Genomic DNA, 27,566 nt, shown 5'->3' on the forward strand with positions numbered 1-27,566 from the left:
CAGATATAGCTATGTTTCTTATGTGTTGCACTATACTTATACATATCTACTATATTGTAAAAATATATTAATATAATTCTATATATTTATTAGTTTTTTAGTAAGTAAAAATTTACCATATTAGATTAATTTTGTATAGAAAGAATATAAAAAATAAAAATTTTTATGACAAATACCTCTTTCAATTTGAAGATCATGTTTTCTGTTACAAAAACAAACAGTTTTAAAATACGATCAGCAAATAAAAACGACTCAATTAATTTTACTTTATTATATTGCATTTTATTGGTAATTTTTCAAGTCGAATTTTGGTATTTGCATAGGGCATTCGAGCAATAATTATAGGTATAGCATTGAAATGCTAACAATAAAAAACTTGAAATAAGAATACTTTCAGAATATGAAAATTTAGAGTAATGTATTTTGGCAGCTGCATAACATTTGTCATAAATATCATTAGCATAACTAAAACTGTAATTATACAGGTATTTATTTATTTGTTATTAGCTGTACTTTCACGAATTTCTTTGACAAGTACATTATGCATGGCCATGGGCGCCGGCAGGATATTTTGAAAGGGGTAACAGGAAAAAATAGCCCATTTTCTTCTTATTATTATAATACTTAAGATTATTATAATACTTAAACGTTTGATTATAATTTGTATGATTTTTTGCAAATTTTAATCTGTGATTTTGATATCATTAAACTGATTATTGTCAGTAATATGGTTTTTGTGAACTGATATATATATATATATATATATAAAATAAAATTTTATATATATATATATATATATATATATAAAATAAAATTTTAGTGTTTTTAGTGGCCGTTTTGATTACATGAAAAACATTTTATTGCAAAAATAGTTTCTGAGATATAGACTCTAACTTTGTTTTTTTAAATACAATCGGTATATCAGGATTTGAGCTGTCGGGATTTTGGCCGGCACCAGATGGCCACAGATTTGGCCCTGCATGCTCCACCCATTCACCTGGCAAGTGGAGAACCAAACAACTTCAAACGCTGTGAGGGTCACCATCTTGTTAGAAGAGCACATCATTGCACAGTTCATCCTGAGCAATTTGCAGGATCAGACAATTCTTCAGCACATCTAGCTATGTGAGATCAGTGATCAAAGAACTGTGAAGAAGAAAGGGCAGTCACAGTCATACAGCTTTCTACAACTAGTAGCACAAGACATGTTAACTTTGGGACTGTTTAGGATGTGTACCAAAACCGTGTGGGGTTTTCATGAACACATACAATGTAATAGTGTGAAGAAATGAAGCTTCCCCACACTCTCGTGTTGTATGTCCACCTTTCCTGTAATGTAAACTTTGCTCTCATTACTAAAAACTGCAGTCACAGTCATACAGCTCATGCTCATGAGCATGAGCTGTATGACTGTGACTGCAGTTGCTGAAGTAGCCACTTGCAGTGGCTACTTCAGCAATCAACAAATGAGCATGACAAATCCAACTTTATCTATTTTTACCACTATCAGCACACACTGACTGTAGTGAATACATTTATAAACTTTTAAATGTTGTGAAGCTGCTATTGACTTGCCTTATATAATAAAAGAATATTTGTAAAGAAATGATATATTCCTTAATAAATACATTACGCACAAAACATACTTTCCATTCAGCAACAAAATCTGTAATACTTATTTGATGTTCCACTTGGACCATACTTGTTTTTTTATAAATTCATTATGCTTATCCTATTTTAAAAATAATGCTGAATGTGGTATTCAATAAATTTATATTCCCCAATAAAAGAAACTATTTAGATTTTATCCTTTAGATAATGAATGAAAACTAAAATTGTTACTGAAACAACTACCTTGAGACCAGAAACAAATGACCAGAAGCTTTAGAGTGAAAAAGCAACTGTTGCTTAAACTGGCTTGAATTTGAAAACGCCTTCTTATCTCCTAACCAATTACATTTAGTAATGTTTGAATTCTGTTATTTTCCGTACAAAGTCTTCCTTCTTTCAAAACACTGTCGTTCCCATTCTTCACCTAATGATATTCTCATATTGGTTGTTTACAATCACACTGCCAGTCATAGACAATGAAAACTCTTTGTGTCTGACAGATGTGAATGTAGTTTTTTTGTGGGTTCTGTTTTCTTTAATTTTTGGGTTGAGACAAAATTTAATCTCCTTGTTGATTCTAAAAAAAAAAAAAAAAAAAAAAATTAATTAGGAAGCAGATTAAAATGAAATTAATGATAAAAGGAAACATTTATTTAATTATAACATATACTGTACATTCATGCAATAAAAGCAAAAAATGCTGCAGCAGGACACAATAAAACTCTTATGATCATCTAGGTTAATTTTTAAATCAGGACAAAAGCCACCTATTACAACAAAACAATTTACATATGCAACAGGATTATCTCAGGGGTTTCCAACTCCTACACTGTACCGTAGATGTGAAGCAGGATTTGTAGCCTTGGATCATTGGTCTATAGCAAGTGAAAAGGGAAGATGGATTAAGTCATCATCATCATCATCCATTTTCAATCCACTGCAGGACGAAGGCATCTCCAGCAACTTTCCAGTTCCTTCTGTTTTGAGCACTGGCCATCCATTTACTACCCAAAAACTCATGAATTTCATCTATCCATCTCCGCCTTTGTCTTCCAGGTTTTCTTCTAGCTCCTCTTGGGTACCATTCTGTTATTTTCTTAGTCCATCTGTCATCATGTCTTTGAGCTATGTGTCCTGCCCAAGACCATTTTAGTTCTTTAGTTTTGATAAGAATGTCCTTTACTTGAGTTTGCTGCCTAATCCATGTGTTTCTCTTCTTATCTAACAGTCTGATTCCCAATATAATTCGTTCCATTCTTCGCTGTGTAGTTCTCAACTTCTTCCATTCTTTTGGTGAGTGCCCAAGTTTCACTTCCATAAGTCATGGTGGGGAGTATATGTTGGTTCATTATTTTACGTTTCAGACAAACTGGGATATTGCTCTTCAGTATGTGACTATATTTCCTGAATGCTATCCATCCAAAATTTATTCTTCTCTTGACTTTCAGCCATTTATCATTATTACAGCTGATAACTTGTCCCAGATAAGTATATGACTCCACCTTTTCAATTACTGCTCCTTCAATCATTATTTCCCTTTCCGTGGCATACTTGTTCATCATTACTTTTGTTTTAGCCATATTCATCTTTAGTCTAAAATCCTTACTAACTGTGCATAACTGATTAAGATTTTCCTGTAATTCTTTGGGATCATGGCTTATGACCACAATGTCATCTGCAAATCGTAAATGGTTTAGGTACTCTCCGTTCACATTGACTCCTTTCTGTGACCAGTCTAATCTTCTGAAAGCTTCCTCAAGGGCAGCAGTAAACAGCTTCGGAGATATTGTGTCTCCTTGTCGAACTCCTTTCTTGATTTTAAATTTCCTACTGTCTTTGTCTAGTCTAATAAAGGAGGTAGCACTCTCATATATTTTCTTCAAAATCATAATATATGAGGTATCTATGCCTTGTCTTTCCAGTGCCCGAAACATTGCCTTATGCTGTATGGAGTCAAATGCCTTTTCATAATCCACAAATGCCAGGCATAATGGTGTTTTATATTCATTTGCTTTCTCCATTAGCTGTGATATTACGTGAAGGTGATCCATAGTTGAGAATCCTGTACTAAAACCAGCTTGCTCTTTCGGTTGATTCTCATCAAGTATTCTTTCTAATCTGTTAGTAATGACCCTTGTGAACAACTTGTAGATGTGGGATAACAAGCTAATTGGTCTATAATTTCCAATGTCTGATTTATCTCCTTTCTTATGCAGCAAAACTATGATTGCATTATTCCACTGCTTAGGCGTCACACCTTTACTAATGCACTTTGTGATGGGCCTTGCTAGTTTTTGTGTTATGTCTCTTCCTCCCAATTTTAACAACTCTACAGTAACTTCATCTTCCCCCGGGGCTTTTCGATTCTTCATTTTCTTCAATGCATGTTCTACCTCATCAGGAAGAATATAGGGTATGTTGTATGTGTTGCTACTTTGCAATCCATCTTCCCCACTGCTGGCATCATTCCCTTGCTCCTTGTATAATTCTCTATAGTAGTCTTCTGCTATTTGAATTATGCCTTCTCTGCTGTTTATAAGTACACCATTGCTATTCTTCAGTTTCAGTATCATTTGTCTTTCTGTATTACTGCTCATGGCTGCTGATTTAAATCCTTTATTTTCCCTTAATGCTTGTTCTACTTTTCTTGTATTAAATCTTCTTATGTCCTCTCTGAGTCTCTTTCTAATGGCTTTGCATAACTCAGTATACTCAATTTTCTCCCTGTCAGTGTTTTTCTTGCTCTTCATTTGTCGTCTTCGGTTCATCATGACAAGTCTTTCTTGACTAATTTTTTCTTCTTTGGATTTCTGTTTCCCTATAGGTTTCTTGGGCTTTATCACTTTCAGAAAGTTGTAATATTCCTCGTCGATATCTTGGTCCTGAGCAGTCTGCAGAAGCTCAAACTTGTTCTTAAGTTCCAGTACATACTGCTTTTTCTCCTCCTCTGTTATCTCAAAGATCTTTGTATTATTTACTCGAGTCAGTTTTTTCCTTTCCTTTCCTACATCTATATCAAGTGTACATCTTACCATTCTGTGATCACTTCCAACATTTACCTTATTCAGGACGGTAACATCATTCACAATATATCTTCTGTTAGTGAGGATGAAGTCGATTTCATTAGTTGTTAATCCATTTGGACTCTTCCATGTCCAGTAATCAACATGAACTCTGATACTGAATTTCTAAGAATATTCTGAGTAAGTCCCATACAATCTGAAATTAATCATCTAGCAGAAACACGAAAAAAAAAAATTACAGCAACTGAAGGCACATAGTGCCTTTACATTACCAGTCAGATTTTTATAAAAAATGCAAGATACAATTTAAAATGAGAAAGTTCAAAAATTTTATTCTTAATTCTGATTTTATTGTATGATAAGAATAAAAAGCGCTGTTAGAAAAAAACAGTCTTGTTATCCAAAAAGATATTTCCCAACTACTGTACAGTTGGGAAATATATGACGAGATTAACGATGAGATTTTAAAGTGGAGTGTGCAATAAAGGATTCCATACGTACTAGAATAATTTCTCTGACACGATCTGAGCAAACGTTGACATCAGAAGTTTTGAAACAGTAATCTGACCAAGGAAAAGAAAAAAAGAAATATCGCAGGTCATCCCATTTTGCATTCTTGTAATGCCAAACAATACGAGGTTGGGAATAGCCATGAGATAAAGGCTCCATTGGAGAAGAGACAATCACCAAGTTGTGATCTGAGGCACCTAAAGGACCACTCACTTCAACCGTGTACTTAGAAAAGTTGTTTGTGAGAAAAAAATCAAGCATGTTGCTGCATGGTTAGGATTATCTAGTATTCTTGTAGGTAAATGAACAATCTGGGCAAGGTCATTAGTAATTCAAAAGCCTCAGCATCTCGACCAGTTGGGTCAGTGTGACTAGAAAATGGAAATCAGCTGGAGTTGTGAACATTAAAATCACCAAGAAAAATTACCTCACTGTTAGGAAAGTTGGACTGGAGAAAGTCAAGTTGCAAAGAGAGGAAGTCAAAAGAGCTCCAAGTGATTAGTGGAATTAGGAGAACGGTAGAGACAACAGATTAATTTGACACAATGAGGTAGAGAGATTTTAAGCCAGAGAAGATTGAAAAGAGGAGATTCCAAATTACCAAGTCTCTGACAGGGAATATCGGAATGGACATATGCACAAGTACCACCTTTGAGTGAAAGGAATCATACAGCGAATAATTTCGGCAACTGAGATGAGCAGTAGTTGAATCAACCAATAACTGAGATTCTGTCAGAAAAAGTACATGGGGTTTGGCAGACTGCAAGTGGAAATGGACATTGTTGAGATTAGAATTGAGACCAAATATATTTGTGAAATGAACTAGGAAGTGTTTAGGAGGTTTAGATCTTTTCAAAGATAAGCTTACTCTATTAGTTTGACAATTCATGGTGTATTCAATAGTAAGAAAAAGTTGTGGGGGGGGGACATGCTGTATGAAGTAATGAAATTTTTGGATATGGTGTACACATGGTAAGAATATACCCAGATCCTTGACATAATGTGGCTTCAAAAATGCCCCCGCATACACACTACTAGGACCTCCTCCAGTCACTATCTGGTAGAGTAGAGATAGCAAGATTATACACTAGCTTATCCAGAAGCCTCCTAAAGAGTTACCAATAGGTTCGGTCCAGTGTACTAACTAGTGGCCGGCCTGCAAATACCATTTTAGAACTGTATCCTCGAAATGTAAGGAAGATTGGATCTCATGATATTCAACATAACCTCAAAAGTCATCAGTCATACTGAATGATGGAAGAGATGGAGAAGGGCTGACCAGAACTTAGCTCTGGAGACTAAACATGGGTTCCACCACTTCAAGCCTCCAATAAGCATTTTCCTCATTTCTTGTTACTTTCTTTCACCCCCACTTCATATTCATTCCTTTTAGCTCTTTATCTCATTAATTTCCCCTGTATACCATAGATTCGATTGTATCAGCCTTCTCCTTTACGTTTCCATCATATTACTATATATTTATATATATATATACACATACATACACGTGGTATGAAAGTAATTTTGAAAATAAAGTAGGCCAAAAATATATATTATTATATATAGAGCATACAGAATGTGGATGACCTTACAAAGGCAAGAAAGGAACAGAAAAATTGAAGTAAGGATTTAAAAAATGGGGTAAGGTTAAATAGAAAGTAGGAATGAACCAATAAGGAACTTACCGTTACTGTGTAGGACTGAAAATGGTTAAGACGGCGTCCATGTATATATTTATATGTATGGTGTGATTCCAAGTGTTAGAGATCGGCAGCAGTGGTAGATGCAAAAATAAAAAATTGCTGAAAATTACTGAGAATATTGTTGAAAAATTATATATATTTCTTCCAATCAGTACCATTCCACAAAAAAATTTCCAGCACTTCAGCAAATTTTGTATGAATAACTTGAGATATGTATAGAAAAAAAAAAAAAAAAAGAAAAAAAAAAAGCCAGATTTCTATTTTCTCCAATTTTAATATTTGGAATGGCTTTACAAATTCAAATGTCAAATTCAAAATTCTGTGAACTGATGGCTTAAGTTCAGTCTTCGAGATCCCTCCCTAACTGATAATTTTGGGTCCTCTTTGAACATTTCTCGAATTGATTCAATGCTTTCACATGCTGTCCTTGGGCGTCCACATCTCTCCTTGTCAAGCACAGACCCAGTTCTTTTAAACTTATTCACCAGTGTAAGAATCGCATTGTCTGTAGGACTGGGACTATGAAATCTCAAGGAGATTTCATAGTCCCAGTAATTTTTTTAATAAAAATTATAACATCTCTAACACATTACAAATACCTATGTTTTATGTAAAAAAGAATAAATATACTTGTTGTAATGAAATCTATTTTAAAATCACACTGTTTCACCAAAATAAGCAGTGACTTTTGGGACACCTTGTATATCATAACCCTTGCACAGTTTCAATTAGTGATTTTACTATGAATTGAAACTGTGCAGGGAAAATGGATTATTCATTAGAAACTGACAACATGCCATTCAACATACAAGGTCTGTCCCAAGAGTAAAGTAACAAAGATAACTGTTACAAAGCATAGATTTTTACTGAGATCACTCTTCAAACAAATTATCTAAATATCCACTTTCTACATAACTGCCAAAGTAATTAAGGCAGTTATTCTACTGTCAAACCAAACTATTCATGCTATGGTCATAAAATTCATGGTGTTGTGTAAAGCCACATGGTGACTGCATTCTTCATCGCACTAAAACTGCTGTACAGCAAGTTGCCTCTTCAGAGGGTTAAAAAGAAAAAAAATAAAAAGTAAAAAAAATCCTAATGATTCTGGATTCAGACCATCCTGTAGACAATCAAGCACTTCCCAATGATATAACTCCAGCCAGGCATGAGTTCAGACAGATGTGTGTAGTGTTGCAATGACCCCTTCACACAGCCATGGACAAACATGTCCAGGATTCAACAGTAACACTCTACATTAACTGTTTCTCTATGAACCAAGACATCAAAAGAATCAAACCTTGCCAATTCCAACAGCTTTTCATAACCTCTCTCAGACTAACATGGTCACCTTGAATTTCTTGCTTAGTGAAAATGATGCATGTTTGTATCTCCAGTGATGATTCTATCCAGAAAATTTCTCCATTCCTGATTAGAGTAATGCAAATGCTGCATAGACATGTGTATGCTTGTTTCTTGTGAATAAGTAACAGTAATTTGGAAATCCATCATGCACTGCCTAAGCTATGTTTCAAGGTAATTAATTACAATAATCTACAATAAAAGAACCCTTTGTAGAGAATAACAACAGACAACAGACACTTTGTCTGTTGTTACTCCCTAAAATTTTATATTTGTGTCCCGTGGTTCTTGTTTCATCTACAAGTAAGAATATACCTAGGTCTCTCCCTAAAAGACAACTCTATTAAAAAAAGAGGGAAAATTAGAGAGCGATGCAAAATAAATAAAATTAGAACAATACTAAGATGCAAGTACACACTTAATCCATTATACATAAAATAAACTAATCATTCAGATTTTCTCCTGTTAACATAAACAATTGTCTGTCTCTTCACAGATGAGTTGATTTATGGCTTCAACATCATGCAGTGACAAGTTGAATACCTGGCACATCAAGATTTCCTTGCCCATGTGCAAACTTCTTGCATTAAAATCACACACCCCTGTAATCACACAGCAAATTTCATAGGATTGTTATTCATTCAGTAAATGAATAAAAGAGCAGAACTCCTTTGACCATATCTTCACGCAGGTTTCTCTAAACAGCACACCACATATGCCTACACACATGAACTATAATGAGCTGTGGGGTAAGACAGAATTTCGGTTGTTCTATTAATTTTTTCTACTGCACAGAAAATAGTATTGCCACAGTCACCTTTGTTATCTTACTTTTGGGACAACCCTGATATTATGAATGAAGATCCTTGGATTCCAAATATAGTCTATTTGAATGTTATTATTCTTGAATCCTTATTCAGAACTGTATCAAATTATCACTTCAAGTTTCTTTGCATACAGTATTCAGCATTAGTAGCAGAATGGCCAAATGATGCAAGGAAGTATGTATAGTTATTCTGCATCCACACAAAAAAAAAAAAAAAAAACTTTCCCCATCGCCAAAAAAATGACCATCCAACTCTGTTGTGAACTTAGCCAACCTCTCTACTTAAGCTACATTTCAAGATAATTAACTACAATGATCTACAACAGAAAGGGGGTCTCTTCTGTTATTACTCCCTAAAATTTTATATTTGTGTCCCCTGATTCTTGTCTCACCTACAAATGAGAATATATCTAGGTTTGTCTCCAAAAGTCAGTCATTAAAAAATAGAGAAAATTAGAACAATACTAAGATATAAGTACACACTTAACCCATTATATATAAAATAAAATAATCGTTAGACTCTCCTGTTAACGCAAACAAACCTTATTTAATTATTTTATTATGAAAATGATAACTGAATAAAGAAGTAATATTTCTTACCAGGACAATATAATTTAACTACATGTCCTACTTCTTCAATAGAGTTAATTATTCCTGTGGTGGTTTCACAATGTACAATAGCAATACTTGTATAACTATTATCTTCTTTCAGTGCCCTTTCAGCTACCTCAGCAGTAATTTCTTTTTTCTCTGATAGTGAAACTAATGTTGATTCTATTCCAGCTCGTCTACAAATTGTGTCCATTCTTTTACCATAAGCACCATTGGAAAATATTAAGACCTAGACAAATATGAAGTTTTAATGTACAGGATAGCCATTCCATTACAATTTTCTTGCTCAAAGGTCGCATAATAATGTACAAATGCCAAAATCATTACTCAGTGGTTACTGATGAATAAAAATGAAAACAGTACTCAGGTTAATTCAACAAAGGAAATTCTGTTGATACTGCAGAACATTTCATCATCAAGTTCAAAGAGAAAAGAAAAGGCTCTTCCACTACTTTAATTAAAAAAGAAAAATGAGATGAAATTTTCAATGAACAGAAACTGAAAATTCATGAAGAAAAGATGAAACACATGAAATTATATAGAGTAACTATGAGAGAGACCACCAAAAATTCAAATATAAGCTTAACGATTTTATAATAATTTTCTAGATCATTAGCACAATATTTATTTTTGGATTTAATATAGTTAATCTTTTATACACTATCAAAACCAATCTTTAATATGTTTATTCATGATACTGACATCACGTTTTGCATGTACAGAGATATATTAGCATTAATACAGGCATTTGATGCAAGAAAGCAAGCTTATGCAGCATCAGCCAAAAAAAAAAAAAAAAAAAACCACTTCCACTTCACCCCTCTGTTTCTTCAAAATACCTGTCCACCTGAGCCTTAAACTTATTTAGGCTATCAACTTCCAAGACAAGGGATGGAAGTCTGTTCCACCAACCAACCACCCGCTGGCTAAAGGCAAATTTCTGCACGTCTATCCTATATCAGTCTTTCCTCAATTTGAATTTATGCCCTCTCAGGTGATTATTCTAAGCAAGAGGAAGAATCTCATCGGCATTGAGCATGCTCAAACCATTCAAGGCTTTATACACCTCTATCAGATCACCTCGCTGGTGCCTAGTCTCCAGACACTGTAATTTGCAAAACTTAAGCCTTTCTTCGTAAGAGCACCCCTTTGTTCCATTCACCAATCTTGTTGCCCTTCTCTGTACTCGTTCCAGCAGCTCTTCATCCTTCCTGAAATGAGGCCTCCAGACCTGTATACAGTACCCTAGGTGTGGCCTGACCATTGCCTTATACAAGGGAATAATCACCTTCTTATCCCTGCTAGAAAAATTCCTATATATCATTGACAATACACCATGAGCTACTCTTGCAGCCCATCTGCACTGCTCAGAGAACTTCATATCTGCCTGCACAACCACCCCCAGGTCCCTTTCTTTCTCTACCACTGTCAGTGTAGTATCACAAAGTTGATACGTTGCTCTGGGGTTGCTGTTTCCCATATGTAGAACTTTACATTTGTCAATGTTAAACTTCATTTGCCACCTCTCAGCCCATCTGCTCAACCTTTCCAGATCCTGTTGCAGCAGCATAGTGTCAGTAGTGTCCTTGACAACCCTGCCAACCTTCGTATCGTCTGCAAACTTGGACATTAAGCTTGATATACCATCATCAATATCATTTATAAATACAGAAAACAATAATGGACCCAACACTGAACCCTGAGGGACTCCACTAATAACATTAGTCCATGATGAGCAGTGTCCATTGATTACCACTCTCTGTCTTCTCTCCCTCAACCACCCCTTTATCCATAGCAGCAGTTTGCCTCCAATGCCACACTGCTCCAATTTGTGCAGCAGTCTTCCATGTGCAACAGTATCAAAAGCCTTTCTAAGATCCAAGTATATAATATCAAAGTTATTCCCTGCATCCAGTTCTTTTGTGACTGCATCATAGTATCCAATCAAATTGGTCAGGCAAGACTACCCCTTAAAAAAAACCATGCTGTGTCCGAGCTATAACTGAAGTCTTGTCTAGATGATCCTGCAGTGCTTCTTTAACCAGTGCCTCCATTAATTTTCCTGGAACAAAAGTTAAACTCACAGGTCTATAATTACTTGTGTCAGCCTTTGATCCTCCTTTGTGAATTGGGGTCACATTTGCACATCTCCAGTCCAAGGAAGCTCTCGTAATTATGGCTAAGGGTTTGCTTACTTCCTTTGCTGCCTCCTTTAATATAACTGGATAGATCCCATCCACCCCCAGGTGCCTCTCTTGTCTTTATCTTCAACAATTTCTCTTCCACTTTACTCTCAGTTATTACAAGATTCTCAAGCTTACTGCCAGAGTTGAATACACCTCTGGTATTCCCCTCGCTGAATAATTCCTCATGTGGGAATGTCGATGCAAAATATTCATTTAGTTTTTTAGCTACCTGAGCAGAATCATCAACAGTTGACCCATCGATGTGGATCAATCTGATTCGATTCATCCCCTTCCTTCTAGAGTTTACATAAGTAAAGAACTCTTTGCTGTTTTTCTTTGCATCCCTTGCCAAAGATTTCTCGTAATCTGCCTTCGCCTGCCTAACCTCCTTTGTAACTTCGTTACAGATCAACTTGTATCTATCATAGGCTTCTGTGTCACATGTTAATTTGTATATATCCCATGCATTTTTCTTCTCTGCCATATGTCTCATTAGTTCATCTGACATCCGTTTAGGCCTAACCTTGAACAATATTTCTTAGTTGATATGTAAAGCCTAGTAGCTTCCAAGATAAGTTCTTTGAATGCTTCCCATTTTGAATTTGCTGTTGGTAACATCATCAGTTGGTCCCACTGTATAGAATTTAAATACTGTCTCAGTCCATCGTAGTCGCCTTTACGAAAGCAATAGCCCTTCCCTTTACCCCTAATGGTAGTTACCTCTTTGAGTAAATCCCACTTCAGCACACTGTGATCACTTCCACCTAGTGGTTCATTTATCTGCAGATTCTTAATGCATGAAGAATCACTACTGATAATCAAATCAAGAGTATTACTCCCTCTAGTTGCCTCCCGAACATGCTGATGTAGAAAACAATCATCCAATAAATCCACAAAAGCCTTGCTAGTGTGTGAGTGACCAGCCCCCAAATTCCTGTCAATATCTGGGAAATTAAAATCCCCCATTATAAGACTCTCTGATTTACTGGCCCACTCTATTTCCCTGTACAGTTTCTTATTATACTCATCAGAGTCATTAGGCCCATAGCACACTCCTACTCTCAATTTTAATCTCCCAATGCTTATGTCACAACAAACTGATTCGACACTGCACTGTCTAGCGATGTCGACTGGCTTCACTTCCTTGGATTTTATGTGTTTCTTAACTAATAGCATAGCCCCTCCTCCCTTCCTATCCTGTCTATCCTTATATATCATTCAAAAAGATCTCAACTAGGAATTCAGTTTATGATATTAAGCAGAATTGAATGAGTTCATTTTTAAATATGCAATTCATTAATTGATACATATGACAAATAAATAATTGACTTTGTAAAACAGGATATCAGCTGAAGTGGGTAGTATAATGGATAAGATGGGTACAATACATGTTTTCATTACTCCCGATATGCATGATCAAATCCAGATGTAGGTAAGCTTCCCCTCCTAACTATTCCTTCATTATTTTGACAGAAAAATTGAACAAAGTGATATAAACTGAGAGATATAAATAAAAAAAGTATGCCACCAAGAAGGAAGTTTGTTGATTAAATAAACTAATCACTAAACATAACTGGAACTTTTTTTTTTTTACCTGTAATAATAGACTGACCCCAAAAGTCAGTCTATTAAAAAATATAGAAAATTAGAGAGATATAAAATAAATAAAATTAGAACAATAATAAATTCATGTCTATGTATATAAAGTGCTTAGCATCATAATACAAAAAAATGAAATTAGTTTAATAACTGATATTACTAATTTACAATCAATTACTACAGTCAGTCCTCGTATAGCACGATAGTTGTGTTCCTAGAAACCCTCGTGCAATGCAAAATCGTGCAATATAAACAACAGGCCTATTGGGAAAAATAGGGTTAGGTACTAACCACCCAAGATTGAACACACATTTGTAACCAAAACATTACCAAACACAATAAATAATCGTAATAAAATACTTACGTATTTTATTACGACTATTACGTAATAAAATATTGCTAATGCTTTTGCTTCTATCATAAGCAAACTTGTTTTTTGTTTGATTTTCTATCCAAACAGATGACAGCCGTTCCATCTCTTCCAATTCTTGTGTCTTAATCTAATGGATTTTAATTACACTTTGAGTTGTTCCTGCTATGAAAACTGTTTTTTTTTTTCTCTGCATTCTTTGTAATTCTCAGCGTTGCCTCATTTACGTCTGTAGCACGTGCAATATCACATGGTCTTTCATTTCGCTCAAAGCATTTTGCAATTTCATATTTTTTCTCTATCGACAGAAGTGGACTGGCCATAAGCCTTACCCGGGAAACCCCGGTGGGCCGGAGGCTGGTGTGATTTTGGCCATAAATGCTAGTATAAGGCCACTATAAATTTTCCCAAGTAAGAATTTTTGACCCAGTCCGCCTCTGTTTATCGAAATTGCTTTTGTTTTTCTCTGTGAATCTGCAGTGTCTTCACCAGGACGCTTCCTTTTCACACCTTTTACTAATTTTTAGGGAATAAAGCACAATTACAAAACGAGGAGGCACGCTTGATACACATAAACAAAGCTGCGCGCATGTAGCAACTGAATAAACAACACCATAAAGGCAGAGATACACTATTAACACCTCATATTTTACTAAAGCACATTTCTAGGGGTTACTACCATAAAACAATAAAAACAATTTCCAGTTGCGTTTCTGGGAGCGGAATCTGTTATAAACTGGTAGTAAACTCGATCTAATTGCATTTGCGATAATACCGATAGCTGGAATTATGTGGGTTTTTACGTTATTATGGTGGAATGTGTTTCCCCTTCACTGACATAAGAAACATAAATACATTTTCAGAATCTTCTCTTCATTCCTATCGTGTTGCGTTCGGTTGGGGGTGATTCTGCGTTCGACTGCCCTTTCTTGTAAACACAAAGGCGAATCGTGAATAAGCGAATTCGGTTCATGTTATATACGATATCATTCCCCTATTTATAAATCGTGTATGATCAAATTCGTGTAGTGTAAACATGTGTTATATAAGGACTGACCGTATTTACAAAAAGCATATAAAAAGAAAAAGAATATCATAAAATACAATAAAATATACAGAATTAAAAGCGCTAAAATCTGAAGCTTTCGAAGGCTCTGCCTTCTTTCTCAACAGTACACTTTATTTTTGCAGTGCAATCTTAAATACCTGCAGGTTCACGACACATGTCACGTGATTCAATGACACGTGCATTGTTCTCATGCGTAACAGAACTGGAAGTGGCTCGGGAGTGCGTCAGGTGAATTCGTTCATCCCTTCCAAGAATAACTGTCTCAAAGAGGGGATGAATCCGCATACCCCTATCTCTATTAATGTTGCTCCCAATGTAACTAATCCGCAAGCTCTCGAGCCACTTGCGGTCCCAAAACCTATGCACCCGGTCGATGATAGTAGCTTCGTCCGGGGAGATTTGATGTTGCTTCTCCCAATAATGCTCCGCCATGGCTGATTTCGCATAATCTGCATTCCTTATCGCCTTTTTCGTAAGTAGTAATTTATCGTAAATTAGTAATATCAGTTATTAAACTATTAATTTTGTTTTTTGTTTTATTATTTCAATGCAAGGTTGGTGTAAACTACTAAAAATTTATATTAATAACCAACATCTTAGGCCATATTGCAAAAATGCATTGTCTGTATGACTGATATGTACATTGTGCAGGATGAAAGACCCAGAATCTTTATGAATTGCAATGCATTTTACTCTGTGAATATCAGTGAAGTATTTAACATCATTAAAAGTTTTTTATTATTTATTTATTAAAAGTTTGGCCATAATTTTTTATTATTTATTTATTAAAAGTTAGGCCATATTGCAAAAATGCATTGTCTGTATGACTGATATGCGCATTGTGCAGGATGAAAGACCCAGAATCTTTATGAATTGCAATGCATTTTACTCTGTGAATATCAGTGAAGTATTTAACATCATTAAAAGTTTTTTTATTATTTATTTATTAAAAGTTTAATTTGGTATCTATGCATACCAGCAGACTTTTAGAAACTGGCATTCCTAAAACATTTAGGCAAGAGTTAACTAAATGACCTTTTTAATACCAAAAAAATATTTCCGTGGAGAGCACAACTGGTCAGCTAGCTGACAAACTAACTTTGCGATGTTTGTGTCTGTTATTAAAATTGTACTTTGTGATAGCTAGGCGATCCTCTTGTGCTATTAGTAAGCACAAATTACCATGGTAATGAGTTGGTTATATCACCCACTGGCAAACATGAGCGACTTTCATACATAAAAAAATTCTAATGAAAATCAGAAAGTCATATTGCATGGAAATTTTTTTTAGCAACTTGAGGAGGGATATTCCAAATAGAGTAATGAAAGTTAAAAATTCCTGCATTTAAAACAGCTCACAGAAATTAGAAAGTCATGTAACACTTGTCCAACAGTCCAACCCAAGTCCGTGTAGGAACAAAAATTAAGAGGTATCTTTTATACCACTAGATAACATTTGACAGTTTACGGCAGCTAATATAACTAGCCACTGAGCAAGAATTTCTCAACAACCATTTGAAGATACAAAGAAAAAGTCTCAATGGCAAATCAAGCATGGTGTGCTAATTTACATAATTCACAGGCTGGGAGCATACAGGGTGTTTCAGTTAAACGTTTCAGAACTTCTAAGAGGGGTAGGGTACATCCTGACAACTCGAAATCATATAGCAATGTGGGGTCGGAAGTGCTTTCCTGAAGCGGTGTTGTACACAGAAGCACCATAAAGAAAAGAGACCGTAAGTGAGAAATCGTTTTAATAATACATGAAAAGAAGCAAAAGGTACATGGATTAAAGTAAGTGTTCGAAGTTTCTTCCACGGGCTACAATGCACGCCTCACATCTCCGACGCATGGACATCCGAACATTCTGGAATACTCCAGGCGAATTTCTTCGGCAGCTACTGCGATTCTTGCAACCAGCTCCTCAGCATTGTCAACAGGGGTGTCATAAACTAGCGATTTCATATGACCGTGAAAATTCCTTCAGAAGGGAAGGAATTTTCAACACGCATAACGACCATATCTGGGCGGTCGAGAACCCGCATGCAATACGATTTTCGGTCAATGTATGGGCCGGTATTATGGGAGATCACCTCATCGGACCTTACCTGTTACCGTGTCGTCTAACCGGACCTATCTACTTGATCTTGCTGCAGCAAGTATTGCCACAACTTTTGAGAGATGAACAGATTTCTGCATCGACGCAACAGACAATGTGGTTCCAACACGATGGAGCCCCTGCCCATTATAGCGGAGATGTTCGTAACTACCTGGATGTCACATTTGGTCAACAGTGGATCGGACGTGGTGGTCCCGTGCGTTGGCCTGCTCGGTCACCCGACCTATCATGTCTTGATTTTTATTTCTGAGGTCATATGAAATCGCTAGTTTATGACACCCCTGTTGACAATGCTGAGGAGCTGGTTGCAAGAATCGCAGTAGCTGCCGAAGAAATTCGAAATTCGCCTGGAGTATTCCAGAATGTTCGGATGTCCATGCGTCGGAGATGTGAGGCGTGCATTGTAGCCCGTGGAAGAAACTTCGAACACTTACTTTAATCCATGTACCTTTTGCTTCTTTTCATGTATTATTAAAACGATTTCTCACTTACGGTCTCTTTTCTTTATGGTGCTTCTGTGTACAACACCGCTTCAGGAAAGCATTTCCGACCCCACATTGCTATATGATTTCGAGTTGTCAGGATGTACCCTACCCCTCTTAGAAGTTCTGAAACGTTTAACTGAAACACCCTGTATATACAGAACTGTAACCAGCAAAGGCTGAATATTCTGAAAGTTCATCCTACATTATAATACATATTGGATAAAGACAGAAAATGCAAACAATTCTACTGGTGCTCTCTTGTATCTGAGTACCAGTCATGCTCTTCTTGCTATGACTTCAAGAAAAAATTCAAGAAAAAATCTGCTGAATGTAATATCTACAAAGATAAAAATAAGTTTATATGTTTTTTAATGTTAATTTCAGTTACAACATGCACACACATGTACATGCAAGCAAAGTACATACAGGATATTTTAATTAAAAGGCATAAGATCATATATCTTTCTTAATTTTTTTGGATTTAAGCTGATTTTGTCATTTTTTATTTGGGCTGCAAGATTTGAATTTGATATTAAAATTGAATTAAGACTATGATTTAGATTTCACAATTTCTAAATTTAAATTCTGCTTAATCAACTGTTTTTTTTTTGTTTTATGGGAAAGTTTTTTCCTTGTCCCCAGTTCATTCTGAAAACATTATCGGTATACTTTTAAAACATGTGTAAACCATAAATATAAAAAAACAAACATTAACAGTTGTAGGTGATGTTCACTCTTCAGTATGACTGTCTAGCTGTGTAGAATAGCTTACTATATGATGCCAATTGCGAGTCATGTCTCTTCATGCACTATGACCACTATGGTTTTTTTTTAATAAAATTAGTTTCCATTCATTTCAGAAATATCCCAATTTAAATTTTTCCTAAGTCACAGGCAACTTATCCACTGGAAAAAAAAAAAAAAAAAAAAAAACAATTGATTAGGCAAAATTTAAATTCAGACATTATAAAAGCCCAAATATGACAAAAAAGAGGTCCAGATGACAATTATAATTAAAGAAGACAAATCCCAGTGTCTTTTAATTTAAACACTGTGTGTGTGTGTGTGTGTGTGTGTGTGTGTGTGTGTGTGTGTGTGTGTGTGTGTGTGTGTGTGTGTGTGTGTGTGTGTGTGTGTGTGTGTGTGTGTGTACAGAAAGGGATGATTATAAACAATTCTCCCTATTCCTTAAAAAAAAATTGTTAAAATCAAACTTTTTCAAACAACACGCTAACACAGGATTAAATATCTATTGGCAGACACATACAATATGTATACGTGTGTACTTGCAGTATGGAGAAGGCGCCTCTGTAGCCAGGTGGGAAGGAGCAGCGGTGCGTAGCACATGCTTCTTGATTAGACCGGGGTTCGAGCCCATCACCACCAAATACAGAGGATGCGGAAAGGTCAGAGAATGACCACCGCATATCCCGGAGCAATATGGCCTTAGTTGCTAATGCTCCTAAAAACCAAATAACAAACAAACAGCAGTATGGAGATGACTAGCCAATTGCCAGCATGGCCAACAGAAAATTTGGGTTAATAGTAATGACATGATAAGTGATTCATATAAGACCAAAACGCAGTCTCACCCTACTGAAGTATCACCATAAATGACTTACCTTTCCATTTTTAGATGTAGTGGTATGAAATACTGCTTCAACTGCATATGTCCCACTACCTTGTAATAATATAGTGGTATATAAATCAGGAGGCAATCCTAAATAAAGACATTGAAAACACAGTTCAAAACATTAACACAGTTTGCATCAATATATTCCAGATTTTTGCAGATCAAAAAACATTTTAACTAAAAAAAAAAAAAAAATTAAGTTTCTCTAGCTAAAAGGGTGTGTCCACTTTTTTAACCAGAAAAAAATGCATCAGTGGCAAAACTATAATACCACCTGGTCTTTCACCATGGGAGGAACGGAGGGAGGGGAGAATCAGAAGGGCCCAATGGCTTGTTTGGCTGTTAAAAATCACACAGGGCCATTCAAAAATCACTTGTTCAGAATTTAAAGTTTTACCTCTGAACTGCAACTTGAATTCCAAATGCTGAACAAATGATTGAACATCATTATGCCATCATCTTTGAACATCCCAAGTAATAATGGCAGAAAAATAAACTATAAAAAATACATTCTTAATTATGTTCTTAATCATAAAATGAACAGTAATTTTTAATAAGAATTCTCTTAATTATTAACACAATATTTAACAGAAAAAAATTATAAACATGAACTTGCAGGTACTTATGAGAAAATAAATAATAAGCATAAAACTTAATTTGTTTATTATTCAACATTTGGTAAATGTGCCACTGAATATAGTGTATATTGCATTCCTCTCTCATTCACATTTAGTCCCTGCATTTCAAATATGATAAACTGTACAGAATCATTTTTCCAACACTCAAATCACTAAGTGGTCCGAGTACAAAAAAATTTAAAAACCGCAGATCCTAGTATAATAGGAATTATTTTTAAGTTCTTTAAAATTATCCATCCATCTCAATGATCCATTTTATGAACTTAAAATATTCCAAATTCATTAAAAGAACTTTTCAATCCATTATACTTTATGATAGCCATTATTGAATGCAAAACTCATGATCTTGCTTGTAAATTTTGTATCTATGAAGACATATCAGTTGATATGATATGATGTGTTGTGGCAGCAGATCTTTATAAGGGTTTATAAACAGTTTAACAATGGTAGGTAAATGGGTTTCGTGCACAGTCATTGTTTTTAATATTGAAGGTCCAATGAAAAAGTTCAAAAACTTCATTTTTCTAAGTGATTTTTGCATTTTTGTAAGTGATCACTCCTTCTGAAGCATTTCTTCCCAATGATTTGCAAATGTCCCAATGTTCATGCCACTGAACTATCAGACATTCAAGTTCTGTGGTCACAGCATTCTGTTGGTTGGTTGGTTGCAATGCGGCCAAATCTTGCATCCTTTCAGCTTCATTTTGAGTTTAGAAAAAATAAAAAAAATTAATGGGCGCAAAAGTCAAGTGAATATGGTGAGTAGGATATTCCGGGAATGTTTCTTGAACCAAAATTCTTGAATGGAGAGTGGTGTGTGCAGACAAAGCACTATCATGGTGGAGAAACCATTCTACCATTTTCATCAAGCAGCTGATAGCAATTTGTTCTAACTTTTTTTCTCAATCAAATCAGGACTTCTCTATAAGCTATCTGACTATTCTGAACAAATTTGTAATGAAAAATATAAAAAAAACAAAAAAAAAAAAAAACAAGGAACTGTTTTCACCAAACCTTTCAATTCTTTTCTTGGATGGGGAAAGTAGTGACCTAAATTGGGATGACTGGAATTTTATTTTGGGATCACAGCTGCACCCCAATGTTTCACCACCAGTGACAAAACACTGGTGTACAGTTTTTGAAATTAGGACCCATTTCCACTCCACACACAATTCTCAACTGTGAACCTTTTGATCATTCAATGATCTTTGAACAAATTTTGCTGATGTATGTCAAATTTTAAGCCAAAATCACTTGGCATGGTCCAAAGTAGATTCCCTTTTCAGAAATCAGTTAATCAGAAATTTCTTAGATTTTTTCATTTTCAGCATGACAAAATAAAAATCCAAGAAATAAGAATGCTTAAAGGTGAAGGTCAATCTAAAAATTGGTCATCTTCAACAGGCTCTCAGATGTTTTGGAAATATATCATCCACTGATAAATGGCAGCCTCACTTAAACAATTATCACTAAATGCAGTTCTCGACATCTAGAGGATTTCCACTCCATTTTTCCTGTTCTTTGCAAAAAATCTGATGCATATGCACTGTTTCTTTTGTATCCATTACAGTTATATTGGTGGATTGAATCTGCTTGAACCAGTAATTTGGTTCAAGCCACTTCCTGTCTACCTCCACTGCTTATTTTATAATAGATACAGTCTTACAACTTTCTGATCAGACCTTAGACAATCAAATTTAACTGTGGACACTAAGTTTTTCTTTGACGAAAAAAAAAATTGAAGGAAATGATATAAATGATAGCTATAAGTGGGAAAGTTTATTAATGGAAAAACAATTTATGAATTAAACAGAACCAGTAAAGTACATAAATGCTTGCAGTCCAATAATCATATTATTATGTACCTTTATTCTTATAATTACTTATCTAATAGCAATTATTAGATATTATTCTTATAATATCTAATAATCGCTATTTTCTTTAAAAAGTGTGAAAGCAGTATTGACTACCACAGAGATCTTATTAATGTATTAAAAGCCTGTTACTGGGAATTTGATTTTTTAATGAAAATCTGTTTGTGCAATAATGATTCACATGCATAAGAACAAAAAATATTAATGTGTTTTTTGTTGTTATTAAATTGTAGCCAAATTTTAAAATATTAGCTATTTCACTACATTTTTTTCAACTGTAAACTTACATAATAAGATAATTTCATGGATTCAGTGTTTTATATTGCTGTAAAACTTACCTATAAAGGAAGAGGATTCTGTACTGGCAATTATTAGTTAAAAAAAAAAAAAAAAGATTTTAGAATCTGTGATGGTATGAGTTCTTTTAATATAATACACATTCAAGATAGTAATATTTACAGTTATCTGGTGGTGCATCAGGTTCTGTAACTGACTTGCATTAAAAAGTTTTGATAGTCAAGTTGAAAAACTTAAAATTAAGTTTTACTGTAACATTAAAATTTGACTTTTATGATAAATATACAGTGAAAACCATAAAAAAAAAAAAAACTCACTTGCTATATCCAGTAATTTGGATCGTATAGTATTGATAACTTGTAAAAATTCAGGATCCCTTGATCCATAATCTTTAAGCATAGCTTCTTTTGTAGACTGACTTACACTAAGTGGCCCCGGTGTAAACAATTTTTTAGATGATTTATCTGAAAAAGGGAAATAAAAAGTTCTTGCATCATAAAAGCATGTTTTCAGAATAAAGTATTTAAAAAAGCATTTGTAGTGTAGTTACTATGTTCAAAGTATCATAATAATCTTTTGCATAATTCTGTAGGTGTATAATTCATTAATACTATAAGTATATAAATATTTTTGAAAAAGTCTGTAAGCTTTAAACTTCATTATTATCCTTAGTAGTAGTAGTAGCAAATGCTGCAAGGACGTCACAGATGCATATAAATTATCACATGATGATTTATATGTGTCCCATGGATTTTTCTTCTCTGCCATGAGTCTCATTAGTTTATCTAACATCCATGTAGGTCTAAACCTTGAACGGTATTTCTTAGTTGGTACAAAAAGCTTAGTAGCTTATACAATTATTTCCCAGAATGCTCCCCATTTAGAATTTGCTGTTGGTAACATCGTCACAATATACAATCAACACACGTATACAATCAACCCTCCTATAACGCAGTGTTATTTAAGCTTTTGACTTAAATAATTTCTCATTTACTTAATCCATGGATTAAGTAAATGAGAATGAAAAGAAACAACCCAAGATTAGACAAAGAATAAGCCCTTTGGCTCATACACTTGAAAGGCTCCCGATGGTCAATACTTCCCGGAAGAATAAAAACAAAGAGTTGCCTGGAATTCCAGGTAACAGTTAGGCAGAGTCTCTCAAGGCACTCCCCAGTGACAGTGTCCAATGATGAATGTCCGGTGACATCACATGGAAAAGAGACCACTCCCAACTCTAACACATAAAACCCGGAAGACGAGAAGACTCGCTCTCTCTCGACTGCTAGACCTTGGAGCTCTCTTTCGACCAGCTCTCTGAACAGCCAGCACTCATCCACCGTCTCTCTCGCCCGCCAGCCCTGGACTCTTTCTCGCCTGCTAGATCTTGATCCTACCCTTGCATTCTCAACTGCCCTGGATACGCCTGGAAACTCTGGACTCGGAGGATCACCGTCAGCCTGCAAGAAATCCCTCACGCTCATGTGCAAATAAATTTGGAAAAAAAACAGCAAATAAATTTTGCTGTTTTCCTGAAGCTGATTTATTTCCAGAGGGTTTTTTCTAAATTATATTTTGACTGGAGACAGGTAAAAATGAATTCTCTTTGTTAACATCTTAACAACATTATCATAAAAAAATATATTTTTTAGTAGGCATTGTTTGCGAGGCTAAAAGCTTTTAAACTATTTTACAAAAAAAAAACTTTTTTTCTTCACAGCAAAAAAATTAAGAGACATCAAAGTGGGGCAGAAAAGCGAAAAAAAGTTTTAAAAACACCTGGAAATTGCTGAAAGCCAAAGAAATTCATTGCATAAATTTTCAAAAGTTAATACAGAGACAGAGTTGCCATCAACATCTACGTCAGATAATTCTGAATTGCCTATGTTCGAAACTTCTTCTAAAGAAGAGAAAGAAGAAGAACAATTTGAGAATCAAGAGGTTGAAATTGCTACTGAAAAAAGGGATTGCAAAAACGCAGAAGGTAGAGATAGTCCAGAAAGACGCTTCGATATAGACATCGAAGTAATAAATAATATAGCTTTATAGCCAACAATATTAACAGATGCTATTATTGATCATATTCTTAATAACAAACCAAAAACTATCGGGAATATAGAGAATTTAAAATCAGTGTATAAAGGCAGAGATGAAGCGTATTACAGAGGACTTTCTTATAATCATTTCTACAGAAAGAAATCAAACAGAATTATGGAAAAGAGAAATTGGCTGATATTTTCAGAAACAAGCAAAAGTGTTTAGTGCTACCCTTGCAAACTCTTTTCAACAATAAAACCTAAATTAATAACTGGTTTACAAAATTGGAGATCAATAACTGTACTTCGTGGCCTGATAGTATATTTTATCAGGCCACGAAGTTTCAAAAGAACACATGTCAGCCATGTGTACTATGTATAAAAGATTAACAAAATTCAATAGAATTGATACTCAACTATTACAGGAAAAGGAAAAAGAAGAATGTTACTGGAGAGAAGTGTTGAAAAGAATTGTATCAACAATAAAATTGTTGAGTCGCTTAGGATTAGGATTTAGGGGTCACGATGAAAGCAAAGATTCCGATAGGAAAGGAAATTATTTAACCTGCTTGGAATATCTAAGCGAATACAATGAGTTTTTGAAGTTATATCTACAAAAATATGCCAACCAAGGACGAGGAAATGTAAACTATTTATCTTATATTATTTGTGACGAATTTGTAGGTCTTATTGGAAATCAAGTAAGAGCGGAAATAATTGAAGAAATCAAATCTGCGACTTATTATAGTATAATTGTTGATTCCACTCCCGATGTTTCGCATGTCGATCAACTAACTTTTGTGATATGTTTCATCCTGTGGTAATATAATGGAAAGATTTGTGGAATTCATTCCCATAGATAAACACACGTCTTCATATTTGGAACAAGAAGTTTTGCAAACTTTAATAAAATTAGGAGTAAATATTAAAAACTGTCAAGGACAATCATTTGATAATGCTTCTAATATGTCAGGGAAGTACTCAGGTTTGTAAGCACGTATTAAAGAACATAACCCAAGTGCGGTTTTTATTTGGTGTGCTAATCATTCCTTAAATTTAATTAAAAATTTCGCTGCAGAAAGTTGTAGCACTGCAATTGGGTATTTTATGTTTGTGTAGAATTTATTCACATTTTTTCTGCGTCAACCCATCGCTGGAAAATTTTAACCAGAAATCTAGAAATGTGTAAACATTCCGTCACAGTGAAAAGAGTTTCTAATACAAGATGGTCAGCAAGAGCAGATGCTGTATTAGCTATAAAACTTGGTTTCACCCATGTAAAAGAGGCTTTAACTGAAATTTGTAATTCACAAGAAGAAAAAAAAATTACCATAGTGGAGGTGATTTCACTTCTGAAGAAAATGGACAAATATGAAACCGCCCTAATGACAGTGATTTGGAATACTATTTTACAAAGAATAAATGCTTCTAGTAAATCACTGCAATCAGTGGAGTGAGAACTATTGAAAGGATCTACCCTACTGAAGTCATTAGAAAATTTTATCAATAATTTCAGAGAAGAATTTGAAAAAGTTGAAAAAGAGGCAACTGATTTATCAGAGCTATCATTTAATGTGGAAGATGGACAAACTCGCAGACAACAAAAGAGAAAAATGTTTTTTGATGAAAACAAGAAAGGACATGAATTTACAATAAGAGAAAATTTCATAGTCAATTCATTTTATGTCATATGTGATAACACCAATGCAGAACTATCTCGAAGAACTCAGATGTGTGAAGTTGTTGTAGAGCCTTTTCGAATATTTTTTGATTGGAATTTATCAATAGAAGAAAAGAACGCGATAAAAAAGTTTAAGGATATTTACAAAAATGACATTGATGTTTGTAATTTTGAAGATGAATTTGACCATTTTTTAATATTTCTAAAAGAAAACGAGGACACCATAAAAACCACACCAGACATCTATCGAGCTGCCAAAGAAATGTCTTGCACATTTCCGAATGTTGAAATATTATTGAAAATTTTTTTTACAATTCCGTTATCTAACGCATCACGAAAAAGATCATTTTCTGTTTTAAAGCGTGCAAAAAATTATTTAAGGAGTACTATCAGAGAAGAAAGATTAAATAATATGGCCATTCTGTATATAGAGCAGGAAATTTAAGGCGAATTGACACTGCAAAAATAATTGACGAATTTGCAAGAAATAAAGCAAGACGGAAATTCATGTAAAAAATATGTTTTTAATAAATTCATTTAATGTGTTATGGTATGAAATTTTTGGTTACTTTTCTTTTTTGTTAATAACTTAATGAAAGTTTTCTTGAAAAATTTTTTTTTTCTAACTTGAGTTTGAGGGCCCCAAAATTTTTACCACTTGGAAGCCCCCACTTGGCTTGATCCGCCTCTGCCCTAGTAGACATACCCTGGTCCTATTCCACCTGTCCTTTTTGCACAATATATTTCCCACTTCCCTGAAATTGAGCTACCAACTATAGCTTCCTCCTGTGGGACCAAGGATCTCTGCTGCAGAGAATTGTCTGATGCTGAAGTATGGGCTCAAACATTGGGCTGGTCAGCTGAGTGCTTTATGGGTCTCTCTCTCTTTTAATTCTTTATAGGACACCAACCCTATTCTTCAAGCCCTCATATAATCCCATCAGAATAACAAGCTTTTGCTTAACCTGCTCATACTCTTTACAACAAATGCACACAAAGGCCTCCCCATGGCTGTATCATGCTAGAGGTAGCATCACAAAAAGAGCAAAAGTCATGCGTTACATAATCGTGATTTGCAAAAGAGCTGCCTTCAGAAGTTGCCCTCCCACCCTGAACCAAAGAATTCCTGCTATTTTGAGCCCTTTTCTTTACTGCTCTTGTCTCAGACATGATGTTAGTCAAAATTTTATTTAAAAACCATGAAACTAAGAGATCAAAAAAAGAATAATGCTACACTGACCACTTACTTAACAGCAGTACAAACTATGCTCTTTTAGATAATATTACATACTACATGATAAAGTCACATTATTAAAACGCATTTATATGGCTATAAATTATAGTTTATAGTCCTCTTCTCATACTGATTGCTCTCCTGAAAAACTAACAGAAAACCTCCAAGTATCAGGTATATCAATAGGAGAACAATGGTGGCAGAATGTGAACACTCTTAATGATACAACACAATAATAACAGAGTAGACTGTGGTTTCATAAGCAATTACAAAGGACAAGTAATCAACAAATTAACCAATTTAATCAGAAATCCCAAATAATAACTAGTGGCTCCTAAAAAAACGGCACAACCTGATGTTATAACATAATACATAACATAATTTTACAAAATAACATATAATGTAATTTTATACAATGCTGTGGTAAATAGTGTAGCATTATTATTGTACTTGCATATCTCTCAGAATTACAGTAATGCTAGAGTATTATAGTTTTTTTATTTATTTATTTAAATAAAATCATGCCTCAGAGCAGCAAAACAAAGAGCTCAGAGCAGTGGAGATGCTTTGACTCAAAGAGCAATTCTCCTACCAATCAAGTTCATAAATTGTACTGCTTGTGGCACATTTGCAGACCACAGGGACCAGACTTTTGCAGGCCACAGGGCTACATAAGCAGAAAATGCCTTTGCATACTT

At 34.7% G+C, this 27,566-nt stretch overlaps 2 protein-coding genes across 6 annotated transcripts in view; one reads left to right on the forward strand and one right to left on the reverse strand.

Moving 5' to 3' along the window:
• Window positions 1-1,241, forward strand: part of LOC150084832 (2-oxoadipate dehydrogenase complex component E1) — a 608,625-nt gene extending 607,384 nt beyond the window's left edge. For all 4 annotated transcript variants that reach the window (XM_090376637.1, XM_090376633.1, XM_090376636.1 and 1 more), the window contains one exon: window positions 926-1,241. In XM_090376637.1, the coding sequence (XP_090232763.1) occupies window positions 926-1,129 (204 nt within the window). In that variant the 3' untranslated portion in view covers window positions 1,130-1,241. The remainder of the gene's footprint in view (window positions 1-925) is intronic.
• Agxt (Alanine-glyoxylate aminotransferase) overlaps window positions 1-27,566 on the reverse strand; it is an 81,545-nt gene that overhangs the window by 41,351 nt on the left and 12,628 nt on the right. For both annotated transcript variants that reach the window (XM_090376639.1, XM_090376640.1), the window contains exons 2-4: window positions 22,235-22,381; window positions 19,098-19,195; window positions 9,636-9,876 (exon numbers count right to left, since the gene is read on the reverse strand). In XM_090376639.1, the coding sequence (XP_090232765.1) occupies window positions 9,636-9,876; window positions 19,098-19,195; window positions 22,235-22,381 (486 nt within the window). The remainder of the gene's footprint in view (window positions 1-9,635; window positions 9,877-19,097; window positions 19,196-22,234; window positions 22,382-27,566) is intronic.

This window comes from Mastigoproctus giganteus, chromosome 6 (genome assembly GCF_048544385.1).
Source record: "Mastigoproctus giganteus isolate SK-2022 chromosome 6, ASM4854438v1, whole genome shotgun sequence".
Lineage (NCBI taxonomy): Eukaryota > Metazoa > Arthropoda > Arachnida > Uropygi > Thelyphonidae > Mastigoproctus > Mastigoproctus giganteus.